Source organism: Giraffa tippelskirchi, chromosome X (genome assembly GCF_054371585.1).
Source record: "Giraffa tippelskirchi isolate mGirTip1 chromosome X, T2T-mGirTip1v1.2.pri, whole genome shotgun sequence".
NCBI classification, from domain to species: Eukaryota; Metazoa; Chordata; class Mammalia; order Artiodactyla; family Giraffidae; genus Giraffa; species Giraffa tippelskirchi.
This window is the reverse complement of record NC_137289.1, coordinates 28,744,306-28,759,323: the sequence shown is the minus strand read 5'-3', so window position 1 is coordinate 28,759,323 and position 15,018 is coordinate 28,744,306. Positions and strand designations below refer to the sequence as shown.

The 15,018-nt window shown below is 36.9% G+C and overlaps 1 protein-coding gene and 1 pseudogene across 4 annotated transcripts in view; one reads left to right on the top strand and one right to left on the bottom strand.

Annotated features, from left to right (window-relative positions):
* The window catches only part of XIAP (X-linked inhibitor of apoptosis), a 38,195-nt gene extending 23,489 nt beyond the window's left edge, over positions 1–14,706 (top strand). For all 4 annotated transcript variants that reach the window (XM_081565248.1, XM_081565249.1, XM_081565250.1 and 1 more), the window contains 3 exons: positions 843–885; positions 3,967–4,167; positions 10,205–14,706. In XM_081565248.1, the coding sequence (XP_081421374.1) occupies positions 843–885; positions 3,967–4,167; positions 10,205–10,398 (438 nt within the window). In that variant the 3' untranslated portion in view covers positions 10,399–14,706. The remainder of the gene's footprint in view (positions 1–842; positions 886–3,966; positions 4,168–10,204) is intronic.
* LOC145536241 (small EDRK-rich factor 2 pseudogene) lies at positions 7,499–7,660 on the bottom strand (annotated as a pseudogene).
* Positions 14,707–15,018: the final 312 nt, after the last annotated feature.

Genomic DNA, 15,018 nt, shown 5'->3' with positions numbered 1-15,018 from the left:
CTCAAAAGAGTTGGACATGACTTAGCCGCTAAACAACAACAACCATCCATCCATAGTCCCACCTGTTAGAGGTAATTTGTGGTACTCTTTTCGAGTGATGCTAAATAACCTGTTTGTTAACATGTGAATTCAAAGCACTAACTGATTTGCTCTTGGAGAATCTGAAGCTTCCAGTCTGAGGAAGTCTCAGGTTTCTCTAGGAAGAGGCAGGATACATGAATCTGGAATGACAACAGGCAAGTCAAGAGGTCCCCTAAGGGCTAAGGTCAGAGAGGTCAGAACCACGAGAGGATGATCTTTGAGCAGACACCCAGGATGGAGACAGAGCCAAAGGGTAGACACCACCCATCCCCCAGCTGTGGCCACTGCAGGAAAGTTCCTGAGAGTCACAGGTCCACTAGCCGCCTCCCCATCCAAGTGACTGCTCTTCTACTGCTTTCTGTGAGAACAGTCTTAAATGGAGTCTCTGTTTCATAAATGATGGAACTCTGTAAAAAAAAAAAAAAAAAAGACCTAAATTGATAGTGATAGTGTGGCCTGGGGTGGCCAAGGCATCAGTACTTTGTGGAGAGAGCCCTGGACTAGAATGGGACGCAAGAGTTGCCATTATGGCCCTGCCATGAACTGGCTAACCTCCCCGAGCCTCAGCTTCTTGTCTGTAAAATGAGTGGATTGGAATCTTTTAACTTCCGGCTTCATCAGGCTATGACTCTTGTGAATATTCATATGTTGAATTGGAATAAAGCTAATTTATAAATGCATGATAAATGTAATTTTTCAAATTGAGGTAATTGTCTTCTACCAAAAAGAATTCTAACTTACAATTCTTATTTGTATTTTAGGAGGGAACTGCTGAAAAAGCACCACTGTTAACTAAAAGAATTGGTAAATATACTTTTTAAAATATTTTAATTTCATTGCCAGTTTATTACAGTTGTTACTTATAAGGTAAGCCGATTCTTTCAAGGTATTTTTCTTTGAGATAAGATTGCTATAAACTTAAGAATTAATGAAGTGCCTATACATTGAAGTTGGATATTTATGTATTAGGAACATTCATTCAGAGGTCGGGCAGATTTTCCAAGTTCGAGAGGAACAGCTGTAGGCTGTACATTTTCATTTCTTTTAAAATCCCCAAAAAAAGAGTTATGTGAATTTTTGTCAACAGATTTTCTTTAGTTAGCCAGGATCATGAATCCAATGTCCTATTGATGTGCTATTACCAGATCAGCCCTAACCTACCTGCTTCCTTGTTAGATGCCTCTTTTTGCCTTTCCCAGCTTCTTCATAAAGGGGTGTGGTTTGGTTTGTTTATCTCCAATTGTCTTTTAGAAAGGTAGAGATTTTTTTTTAATCACAAAGATTATTTACTCATCATAGACATCTTTACAAACTAAAAGTGTGCAAAGAAAGATGTTAAACAAGAAAGATATTATTATCCAACTTTTCAGAGAGGTTAAATGACCAGCCCACAGTTACATTACAAAGCATTAGTGGTCTTCAGAATCTTACATCACACTACAGATCTCATTCTCAACCTAATCATCGTGTTTTAAATATAATAAAGTTTAGTTTAAAATAACGTCTGGTGATTCCCCATTCCCTATACTCATGTTGTTGTTGTTAATCACTAAGTTGTGTCTGACTGTTTTGCAACCCCAGGGACTGGAGTCCACCAGGCTCCTCTGTCCATGGGATTTCCCAGGCAAGAATAGTGGAGTGGGTTGCCGTTTCCTTCAGGGGACCTTCCTGTCCCAGGGATCAAACCCACATCTCCTGTATTGGCAGGCATGTTCTTTACTACTGAGCCACCAGGGAAGCCCTCCCTATACTTATAGCATCATCTATTTAGTATCTTAAAGATTAGAAGACAAGAGAATACTATATATATATACATATATATGCTTTTGACTGAGACTCTTGCTCTGGTTTAGGATTAGTGTTTTTAGTTGATTTGCATTTCCCTGATATCTAACGCGGAGAAGGCAATGGCAACCCACTCCAGTGTTCTTGCCTGGAGAATCCCAGGGACGGCGGAGCCTGGTGGGCTGCCGTCTGTGGGGTCGCACAGAGTTGGACACGACTGAAGCAACTTAGCAGCAGCAGCAGCAGCAGATTGGGCATTTTTTTCATATGCTTTTGGACCATTTGTATGTCTTCTTTGGAAAAATGTTCGTATCCTTTGCCTTTTTTTTTAGTTGGGTTACTTGATTTTTATTATGGACTTGTAATAGTTCTTTATATATTTTAGTTCTTTATACATATAAATCCCATGTCAAGTATATGATTTGCAAATATTTTCTCCCATTCCATGGGTTGTCTTTTCACCTTCTTGTTAGTGTCCTTAAGAGTTTTATGCCTTTAGCTCTTACATTCAGGTCTGTGATTCATTGTGAGTTAATTTTTGTATATGGTGTAAGGGAGAGGTTCATCTAACTATCATCCTGATCAAGATACAGAACATCTCTACCACCCTGGAAAGCTCCTTCAGACCCCTTCACAATCAATATTTACCCCCAAGTTATATTCTGACTTCTATTACCATAGATTAGATTTGAACATCTTAAAAATGTAATCATACAATATATACTCCTTTGTCTCTGGTTCATCATTATGTTGATGTTTTGCTTATCATGTCTATGTGATTGATCCATGTTGTCTGTGGCAGTAGTTCATTCTTCTTTCTTGCTGTTTAATATTTGAATATACCACAATTTACTTATCCATTCACGTGATAATGGATACTTGAGTTGTTTCCAGTTTGGGGCTGTTATAAATAACACTGCTATGAATATTCTTGTGTATGTCTTTGGTGGGTATATGTGTTCATTTTTAATACTGAAGAGTGGAGGAATTCCTGGAGGCCTAGTGGTTAGGACTTGGCATTTTTCACTGCTGGGGGATGGGGCAGGGAGGGAGAGCATGTTCAATCCTTGGTCAGGAAACTAAGATCCCTCAAGCTGCACAGCTTGGAAAAGAAAAAAGGAAAAAAACATTACCCAAGAGTAGAAGTGATGAGTCAGAGGATAGAAGTCTCTTTTAGCACATCACTACACAATCTGGTAAGATTAGTATTCATCAGGTAGACAAAAGATTAAGAGCTTTGCCCATGGAGGAGAGTGAACAAAGGCATGAAGTCAAAGCAGAGAGACTGTCTCCTCCTGGAACTAGAAGTAATTCCTTTGATTTACACCTAGGAATTGGAAGGCTGAGAGCTCTAGTAAGCTCTTCCCAGGTGGCTCAATTGGTAAAGAATCCACCTGCCAATGCAGGAGATGCAGGTTGGATCCCTGGGTCAGGAAAGTCCCCTAGAGAAGGGCATGGCAACCCACTTCAGTATTCTTGCCTGGGAAATCCCATAGACAGAGGAGCCTGGCAGGCTGCAGTCCATGAGGTCGCAAAGAGTGGACACGACTTAGTAACTAAATACCACCACCACAATCTGTAGTCCTACCTTGAGTGTCATTAAAGTGAGTTTCTATTAGGTTTCTTGCCTTATCTAGTCCACCCCACTCAACTGAAGACACTAAGTCTGAGGATAGGAAACTGATACATTGAAGGTCACAGACTGGAACTTCCTCTATTTCCGATGATTTTTTCAAAATAATTGTGGTGACTTGGTAAAGACATCCACAGTTTCAGAATTTTTGAAGCACTTAACCCTTTTCGTACCTGTTTTACCTTATCTTGTACTGTTTATCATAGTCTTTAAAGCACTTAATCTCAATTCCTAATACTACAAATACATACTCATTGTACTTTCAACTATTTTAAGATTCTGAAAGTGATTCTTCAGTGCCTAAATATTTCTAAATCCTCCTCCCAAAGCAGCTTTGGTTTGCTGGTTTGGTTTTGATTTTTTGCTTACTGCTTAAATTTTTCCTTTTAATGATACTCTGCTATTGAGTTGTGTTAATGAAAATAATTAAAGTCTGTAATTTTTTTCCTCACCAATTTTCATTTCAGATGATACAACATTTCAAAATCCTATGGTACAAGAGGCTATACGAATGGGATTCAGTTTCAAGGACATTAAGAAAACAATGAAGGGGAAAATTCAGACATCTGGGAGCAACTATAAATCACTTGAGGTTCTGGTTGCAGATCTAGTGAGTGCTCAGAAAGACAGTACAGAAGATGAATCAAGTCAGACTTCATTACAGAAAGGTATGCATGCCTGTGTTTTAAAAGCAAGACACATCTAGTATTTCATTATGGATAGTATCTTATATGACTATGTGGCCCATGCATTTTCCTCCTCTCATATTTCCCTTAGGATAAATGTTTTTTTTAACTTTTTATTATGAGAGATGTCAAACTTACTCAAAAGTGGAGAGAACAGTATAATGAACCCTCAGAGACCCATCAGCCAGCTTCAATAATTGTCAACACTTTTTCAATCTTACTTCCTTTCTTCCCCCAACTTTGTTTTTTGCTGTAGTATTTCAGAGTAAATCCCAGACATCCTATATACCACTTGCCTATAAATACTTCAGTAACTATCTAGGGACTTTTTTTTAACATGACCTTAATACTGTGTGTTAATCTGCTCAGACTGTTATAACAGTACCGTAGACTGGGTGGCTTAGACAGCAGACATTTGTTTCTCATACTTCTGGAGGCTCGAAGTCCAAGACCAAGGTGCAGGCAGATTTGGTTCCTGGTGAAGACTCTCTTCCAGGCTGGCAGATGGCTGCCTTCTCTATGTCCTCCCTTGGCCAAGAGAGATAGCATTCTGCTTTCTATTCTTCTTCTTATAAGAACATTGACCCCATCATGGAGTCGCATCATCATGACCCCATGTAAACCAAATCACCTTTCGAAGGCCCCACCTCTAAGTGTGAGGGCTTCAATGTGAGTTTTGGAGAGAAAGACATTTAGCCCATAACATACTATTGTCACACTTAACAGAATTAACAATAATTCCATAATATCATCTGAAATTCAGTTGATTTTAGTTTTCTTCATCATCTTAAAATGTTTTTACAGTTGATTTGTTCTGATCAGGATCCAAGTAAGATCTACTGATCTTTTAAAAGTGTAAGTTTATGCTCTATTTTAGGTAAAGAACAACAAAGGCTAACTTTTATCATTGCATGTAGACTCTAAGTTTTGTAGTTGAAACTGCTTGGTTTTAGAGTATTTTGCAACTTTCCACATGATATAAATATGTAAAAGGGTCATATTGCTAAATAGAGCTTGAATTAAATGTATTTTAATACTGTGATTCATATATAAAGTGTATTGAATAATGTAGAAGAGAAGTATATAATCATTCTCTAAGCTTTTGACCACCTCTACCAGAAGATGAGAATTCTCCAAGTGCTAATGCACTTAAAAGTTCACTTATTTTGTTTTTTACATTCAAGATCCTTTTGATCTTGACGTTATTTCAGATGCTTTTGAAACATTATTCAGATAATCAAATAATTCATAAAGCAGTATAACATTGATGAGTTTTAAATTACTCTAGTTGGTGTAGAAGATTCAGCAGAAAGCAGACTACTCTCTTCCTTAAAGATACATTTATTTAAAACCTATAATAGCTCCTCTTGTCTTGGTGATGGTGAAACAAATCATTTACTTTGTGATACAAGTGACTATGTCATTTTCCTCTGCATCTTCACCACAACTCAAACTTAATTAAGTTTGACAGTAAGGTGTTAGTTTTTATACCTGAAGGTGTTTACAGCAGAAAGATTTAGTGGGTTGCAGTAGAAAGAGAACAAAGGACAGAGTGCATCGGGGGATGTCTCTATTCAACAGGAGTTTGTGGGAGGTTCTCATCATTACCGAGATTACAAGCCAGGGTCGTGTGGGAAAGAGGGCCTAAGTTAATGCCAGTTCTCAAGGGCACATGTTAGAATTCATCAGTTGACGTCTCCTTAGTCTCACAAAATTGAGAGGCAGGTAATTGATACAGGCAAGCTTTTCATGAGGTGGGTGCTGTCTATTTCTCCTCCCAAAAGCTGATGAGGAGACACTGGCACTAAGAATCTTTTAATTCTATACAAAATAGAGGGTGGGCCTAATTGAAGTAAAAGCAGATGAAATTTATTAGAAAAAAATATAATGTTATTGTTACTCACTAAGAAATCTTAGATTCAATACTAGCTTTTATACCTTTGGCTCTGTAACAGAGAATACCCCAGTCTTCTAAAGATAGTACCAAATTAGTATCTTTTTCTCTTTCTTTTTAAAAATGACATTGTATGATATAAAGCCCTTTACTTCATGTGTGTGGTAAGACACTTATTTTAATCCTTAAATATATTTGATAGAATGTAATGTAAAAATCAAATAACCCGTGCACATTTCTTATCAGTCTGTCTTTCCACATAGATCTGCTCTGATTGGAACATGAATAACATCAGTTTATTCTAGAAGTGGTTTATAATAATGTAGTAAAAATACTAGCAGATACCATGAAAAATTATCTAACTATTGCCTTTATTGCTATGTGCCAGGTACCTCCCAACCTAGAAGAGGGCTTTGTGGCAAGTAGAAGGGGAAAGGTGGCTCAGGAAAGGATGTAGAACCCCGTGGTTACTCTTTAGGCTATAGTGAAGTAAAAAACTCTTAGCCTGGAAAAAAATGCCCAGAGCATCACCATCTCAAGTAAGTGTCTGTATGCCCTGTAATATGGAACTGTAAACAATCAGAACCAAAGGAACCTTAAAGATCCTATAGTAATTTTCATTACTTCAGAGAAAACTGAGGTGCTGATGAACTGTTACTCAAGATCATGCAGATAGTTGGGAGTAAAATTCCGGTTTCCTGACTTCTGGTCCAGTGTTTGTTTGTTTTTTTTTCAATTGTGGGGAATTCCCTGGAGGTCCTATGGTTAGGACTTGGCACTTTTAATGCCAAGGACCCAGGTTCAATCCCTGGTCCGGGAAGTAAGATCCCACAAGTCACGTGGTGTGGCAAAAAAACAAAGGTGAATGCACATAAAATTTACCCTCTGAGCCATTTTTTTTTTCCTCTGAGCCATTTTTAAGTGTACAGTTCAGTAGTTTTAAGTACATTCACATTGTTGTGCAGTCAATCTCCAGAGCTCTTTTCACCAAAAAACCTGAAACCCTTTATCTATTAAACAGCTTCCATTTTCCCGTTCCCCTGGCAGCCGCCATTCTGCTTTCTGTCTCTGTAAATTTGACTACTGTAGGTATCTGATCCAGTGTCCTTTTTTATTCATTGTAGCATCACATGCAAAAGTAATGTGTAAATTAATTGTTTTCCTCTTCATGATTTTTTTTGGAATTACAAAGGTACTTTTAAAAAACATTTCAAAGGAGTAGTCCCCTCACTCCCCAGGACTGGCCTGGCAGGGAGAGACTACCTGAGAGGAGGGAACCCTGAAAGAGACCTGCTGTGGACTCTGGGCAAAGGGAATGCCTGGGTACTGGGAGCTGTGAGCATGACAGGAGGAAGTGTAGTGGGAGAGGCTCCAGGCACACAGGCGAAGCACAAGAAGATTGGACAAAAAGCCGCAAAGTTATTTGGGTTCCTTCTTTTCATTTGCCTTTTTCAGCTTCTGCTGCATGATCTCCGAGTCCCTCTGCTTGTGGACCACTGCAGAAAGCTTGTCATCTCAGTGTTTTCCCTTAACCAAGTCACTCTGCTTTTCCATATTCCTCTGGCAGGCTGGCTCTTGCTGGTTGCCACAGTCTTGGTGATGGCAGGAATATACACTATTCTGACTTTTTTGGTGAGATGCATCCATATAATGTAAATCAGTTTATAATGCCGTCCCTTTACTTTTGTTGTTTGCTATGCCCTGAATGCCTTTTTCCTGTTTGTATACCTCATCTCATTCCCCACTGCACCCCCGATTCCCTAAACCTATTTCTTGAACTTGTCCATCAAAGCTCAGCTCAAAGGTCACTCTTTGAAGTTTCCCCAAGACCCATAGCACACTTTGCAGCTTCCTCTTCTCAACTCTCTCTGTTAAACCATTTGTAGCATTGTTTTGGAACTTTTTCTGTCCCCTCCTATCTGTTAGGCTTCTTGAGGACAGACGGTTTATCTTTCTTATCTCTATGCTCCATATTTGAGTTTTGAATTATGCCCAGGAGGTTGCCTTTTAAGAAAAAAAGGGATCAAATAATCCTTTTCTCCATGGCTAGCCAAGAAAACCTTACTGAAGCAATTCTGGTATCTTTTTCCAGGTTAAAACCTTTCACTGGCTCTGGGGCCCTCGGTGTCAAGTCCAAACTCCTTTACATGGGTTACCAGATCCTTCATGATCAGGCTCCTGCTAACCTTCTATAGCCTCATGCTATGCTGCTGCTGCTAAGTCGCTTCAGTCGTGTCCGACTCTGTGCAACCCTATGGACTGCAGCCTGCCAGGCTCCTCGGTCCATGGGATTTTCCAGGCAAGAGCAATGGAGTGGGTTGCCATTTCCTTCTCCAATGCATGAAAGTGAAAAGGGAAAGTGAAGTCGCTTAGTCGTGTCCGACTCTTTGCAACCCCATGGACTGCAGCCTACCAGGCTCCTCATGCTATAGTCTCATGCTATTTCCCCTTCACATTCTCTTCCCAAGCCTTACCTGTGCACCTGCAGGCCTCATTCTGTTCTCTCCTTGGAGCCTGCCTATATCATTTCCTCTGCCCAGAGCCCTCTTCTCCCACTGCTCTTGTCCCCCAAGGTCTAAGGCCTTCTCCCTCTCCTAGTTTACTCCTACTTATCCTTTAGGACCCAATTTAGGTATAATTTTTTCTGGAAAGCCTTCCCTCTGTGTTTGTGTACATGGATACACATCCTTCCTACGTTCTTCATAACACATTGTAATTACTTTAATCATTACATTGTATTATAATTTCCTGCCTGCTTGTGTTCCTAACCTGTCTATGAATGATTAAGAGCCCAGGATCTATATATTTGTTAATCTGTCTCTAATGCCTAGAACCTAGCTAAATGTTCCATAAGCATTTGTTGAATAAAATTAAACCACTGTTTTCCAAACTTGTTTTCAAAATAGTGTTCCCCAGAATGTTAAGAGATGTCATGAAAAAGGAGCTCTGTAGTTAAATAGGGAATGCATTTTGAATTTCTAAGAGGGCATATATACTTTATTATACTGCCCTCAACTTGATAGTCATGGTTCAGAAATGCCAGTGTGCTCAACCCCATAAATATTAGATTAAGTGAGTGGGGCCCAGGAATCTATTGTTTGTTTTTTTTTTTTCTTAAAAAAAAATGCCCCTAGTGATTCTCATGTGAAGCTAAATTTGGAAACCACTGGTATACAGTGATCACAAAGATTGTTAAAATATGTAATACATTTGGAATAGTGCCTGGCACATAGTAGAAGTGCTGTATTACTTTTAACTGCTGCTATTGCTGATGTTGTTGTCATAGTTATATATGATTGTGAAACATATTTTTGTGCCATATGTGTTAATATTTCTCAAAACTAAGTTTGACAAAGGCTGAATTAAACAAGAACTTCAGTGCCACCTGTATATTGATGACGCCCAGGTTTCTATCTTTAGCCCTGATTTCTGCTGACCTTAAGACTTGACTCTCCAATTGCCTACTGGACATTTTTATATGGATGCCCTGCAAACACCTCAGAAATATCTTAAAAATCCCAAACCTGTACCTCCGTTTTAATTTCCCATTAGCACTACCATCGCCTTGTCAGCCATGCTAGAAATCTTGAAATCAACTTTATTTCCTCTTTCTTCCTCATCCTTCACATCCAATCACTAAATCCTACTTGTCCCATTTCATAAGTGGCCCTCCACTTCCATCTCTCCGTTTCTGGAATAAGCCGTGCCCTTTCAATATGCTGCTACTTTTACCTAACCCTTGATTCTCTGCTTAGCAAATTGCTGTTTTTAAATGTCACTCTTCCACTTCCCCCCTTCCCCACCCAACAGCCACCAACCCGTGAAATCTTTCCCACCTAACCTGAACAGAAGAACTTGTTCTGTTGCTTTGTCCCAGAGCACACTTTGTCTGTAACTTTATTACAGCACTTATCACTTTGTACTTTGTGCTTACTTCTGTAGCCTCAGCTCACATCCTTCTCTCTCACTAGCCTGTGAACTGCTTAAGAGTAGATGCTATGTGTGAGTTATCCCATCTCCTGACAGTTGATCAGCGTCCGGCACATAGTAGGGGTTCACACTGTTTCAGTGAATTTAACCAACTCAGAAAGTCTAAAATTAACACGTTTTTTTCTCTTTGTACAGACATTAGTACTGAAGAGCAGCTAAGGCTCTTGCAAGAGGAGAAGCTTTGCAAAATCTGTATGGATAGAAATATTGCTGTCGTCTTTATTCCTTGTGGACATCTGGTCACTTGTAAACAGTGTGCTGAAGCAGTTAACAGATGTCCCATGTGCTACACAGTCATTACTTTCAGACAAAAAATTTTCATGTCGTAATCTAACTATAGTAGGCTTCTTATGTTCTTATTACCCTGATTGGATGTGTGATGTGAACCAACTTGAAGAAATCAGCATTGAATTCCATTAGCATTTGCTGCCAAGTAGGAAGAAAATGTAAACTGCAATGTTACAGTTGGTAGTCTAAAATTTGAATTTCTGGATTTTTCAGGATGTTAACTGTATTATCTGTTCTATTTTTTCCCCACTGTTATTTAATTGAAACCCTAGACTAAGAAGCATCATATTGTAACTGATCACAATGTGTGTTTTATAGTACACTGACTTAGTTTTCTAAATGTAAGTGAATTAATCAATTGAATTTTTCATTCATTTTAGATAGGCTTAACAAATAGAGCATTCTGTATGAACGTGGAGATTAGAGTTAATCTCCCCAATCACATAATTTGTTTTGTGTGAAAAAGGAATGAACTGTTCCACACTGGTGGAAAGATGGGGATGATTTTTAGATGTTTGTGTCTTAGGATTTTGTCCATTTTCTTTTAAATTATACACATGTACTTGGGTGGATGATTTTTTTTTTTAATGATTTTGCCATTGTTAAAAGGGTATTTAATGATTGAATACCATATAGCCTACATGTACTGACATAAAAAGACATCAGAGGTATATTGAGCATAAAATCAAGTGGCAAAACACTATGTGTAGAATGAGCCAAGTGAAGGTATATGTATTTTATATACGTATAGAATAGAAGATTGGAAAGATAGGCACCAAACTGTTAAATGTGGTTTCTCTTGAAAGGGGGTGGGGGGATGGGTCCCAGAGGGGCTTTATAAGGGCCTTTCACTTTCTACTTTTTTCATTTTGTTCTGTTTGAATTTTTTATAAGCATTATTACTTTTGTAATCAGACTTTTTAGAAAGTATTTTACTGATTTAAAGGCTTAGGCATGTTCAAACGCCTGCAAAACTACTTATTGCTCAGCTTTAGTTTTCCTAATCCAAGAAGGCAGGGCAGTTAACCTTTTTGGTGCCAATGTGAAATTTAAATGTTTATATGTTTTTCCTGCTTTGTGGATGAAAAATATTTCTGAGTGGTAGTTTTCTGACAGGTAGACCATGTCTTCTCTTGTTTCAAAGTAAATATTCCTGATTTTGTAAAATGAAATATAAAATATGTCTCAGATCTTCCAATTAATTAGTAAGGATTCATCTTTAATCCTTGCTAGTTTAAGCCTGCCTAAGTCACTTTACTAAAAGATCTTTGTTAACTCAGTATTTTAAACATCTATCAGCTTATGTAGGTAAAAGTAGAAGCATGTTTGTACACTGCTCATAGTTATAGTAACAGCTTTCCATGTTGAGATTCTCATATCTTGTATCTTAAAGTTTCATGTGAATTTTTACCGTTAGGATGCTTAAGATGTATATAGGATAAAATGTCAAGTCTTCACCTAAGTTTTTTGTTTTCTTATCTAGTAATAGTAGCAGATACTTCTGGAATGGTCTCCCAGGATCTTTAAAAACTTCTTGGAAATTATAAAATACTGACAAGAAAAGAATAGTTTTTTGAATATTAAAGAGAAAATAAAGCTTGAGTAAGAATCAATATAGGTTAAAAAGATAAAAGTTTAAAAATGCTTCATAGAACACCCAGGCAAAGATCCTCACAACAGAGGAGGGAGTGAGGTGAGTGAGGCATTTTACTGTAGAGAAAAGTTTGAGAGTAAAACTGTCAGAAGTTTTATTTTTGTTGTATTTTCTGAGAGAAAGAGTATTGTTATGTTCTCTTAACCTCTGTTAATCACTACTTTGATATTCATTTAAAGCATTACAAATTTAAATGAGAATTTTTAAAGTCAAATAATGACTGCCCTGTTTTTGTTTTACTATGTAAATCCTCAGTTCTTTACTTTTGCACTTTCCTCCACTTAGATTTAGTTATATATTCATTAAAAGTTAAATTTTATATGTATAATCTAAGCTTTAAATTTAAACTTAAATTACAAGGGGAGAAACGTGTTAAAGGTTTAAAAATGTGTTTTCCAGGACACGTCAGCTCCAAGTCAGGTAGTTTGTTCAATCTAGTTGTCGTCCAAGGACTGAATTGTTTTAACATAAGGTTTTCCAGTTCTGGGAGCCTCAGTTCTTTAAAACTCTTTTAAAACTTGTATGTTTAGACTTAAGCAAGACCTTTTTTCTCCCCATGAGTTGTGAAATTTAATGCATGAAGCTGATGTGGCTAACAAGTTTATTTTGAGAATTGTTTAGAAATGCTGCTTCTTCAGGTTCTTAAATCACTCAGCGCTCCAACTTCTAATCAAATTTTTAAAGACTTAACAATGTTTGCCTGTGTTTGCACTATAAAAAGCACTGGATCCTTCCCATCTATTTGTGCAAAGAATGATCACTTGCAAGGTCAAAAATATAGCCAGATCCAAATCTCTGCCTCCCCCTTCCCAAAATAGTTCTCGGTATCTCCATGTAGACTTCCTTTTCTGTATAAAGCTCACTCTAAGATTTCAAAGGCACCACCTATTTTACTACATTTTAGTCATGTGAAGAGTCAAGTTGTTTTGTAATAAATAATTGTCTTTATTCATAATAATCTGGTGTGCTGATCAAAAGCCTTGTCTTAATTTTTGAGAAATGAGTTTAGTGTTTATAAAGTAAATTCCAGTTTATTAAGAAATGGCTTTGTATTACCTTTCCTGCTAGATTTTTGTTAATTTTCCCTTGGGTTAGGGGCTAAGATGGAGTAGGGTTGGTGTAGTGAATATATGTGATGTGATTTGGCCCTGTGTATTACAATCTTTTGTTGTTTTATTACTTAAACGTTGGTAGTTTTCTTCCTAGTTTTCATTTTAGTGGATAAAATTGGTATTTTGAACTCTCAATGGAGACTACCACCACAGCATTATTTCCATATATTGTACCCTTTAGACTGAAATTGTTGTTTTATTTCCTGATTACCCAGTTGGTTACCCAGTTGGTGGAGGGGTTGGAGAAATAGGATAGGTTGTATATCGTTTCCATTAGAGAAAGAAGAAAATGGGATGGAATATTTGACAGATATGGTTTATAGCCACATATGGTTTAGAAAAGAAGAAAAGAGGTAACCATTTCTTCATCTGTGAAATGCAAATAGTACCTGTCTTACAAAATTATAAGAGTTGAAGGAGACTGTATGTGTAAAATACTTGTTATAAATGTTAATTCCCTTCCTAACACTTTTTTACCTTCCATGGATTTGCCTTGACTCTGGAAATTAGGGCTAAAACTTAGATAATAACTCTTTCACTGACTCTTAATTCATCTTTTTTGTTGTTTGTCATAGTTAAGATGCAAATTACAGTACACAAGTAGGTCAAATCCTTAAAAATATTTAAATTCCTTTTTTAAAAACTTTAAAAAATATTCTTACCAAATTTAGTTGAGCTTTTCTAATAGAAACAATTGGCTTAGTCCCACTTTTATAATCAGTTTCAGTTTGACTTATAAACTTAGCACAATGTGAACTTCATTTGCAGCATAACAGAATCATAGGATGTCAGAGCTAGAAGTGACCTTAGAGAGTATCTTAATTCATCCCCCTTGTTTTAAGATGAACCATCTGAGGCTCAAAGGTGAAATGATTTGTTCAAAGCTGTATAGCTAATTAGTGATAGCCCAGACTGGGACATAGTTTGACTGTGAAAAACTTCAAGCTACCTCTCCAGGGAGGTCTCAAATGTTTATTTTTTCAACTGTTCTTTGTTCTATACCATAACATTCACTACATATTAAATGACACTTTATAACTAATACAGTAGGACAATCTTAAATACATATGGCTTCAAATTGTACAATACTGCATTAATGTTTCGGTGGTAAGATTCTATTTTGAAGTCTAAAGTTTGCAGAAATGCACATAGATTTTTTTGCGTTTACTACATTCTTCTTGTGTATCATTAATGTAACATTTAAAATTACTATGTAAGTATATTTTGTCATTCTGTCTATACTTAGCAACAAATTTGCATTTTTATTTGATGTAACAAAGGCTTTAATGTAATTTTTGTTAGAAGATTTTGCATTACCTTTATACTTTATATCTAACCTGACAGAATGACTGATTCTTATGTTGTTGTAATAGTGTTGTGAATAATCATGTGAAATGTGTGAGATAGAGTACTATATTTGTGAATATAATTTTATGGCTGTTTTCACTTAGTAGAAACCTTTCCATCAGTATGGAAAACTAAGAAAATTGCTTTCTACTGTATAATCTGGCAGTCATCATAGATTAAAGCTTATTTTTCTGTGAATAAAAACTTATCCAATAAAGCATTATTCTTTAAAATGATATCTTATTACTTTGTATTTGTTTCACTTCCTCAGAAAAAAATAAAATAGCCCTCTTAAAAATATTAATACTAAAATGTAACCTCCCAAATATATCCTATGCCATTATGGGGCCAGACATTAAGGTACACATCAAGTCATGTGATATTAAAAAAAAAGACATCTGCATTCACATTAGTTTATAGAATTCTATAAGTACATGAAAAGTTTATTTTTAGTTTTGTGTAAAAATATGAAACTCCCTCTCCACAAAGATTGGCCTGGTTGACTCAAGACAAGGCTTGAATAAGCAAGAGACCTAAAAAGCCACTGA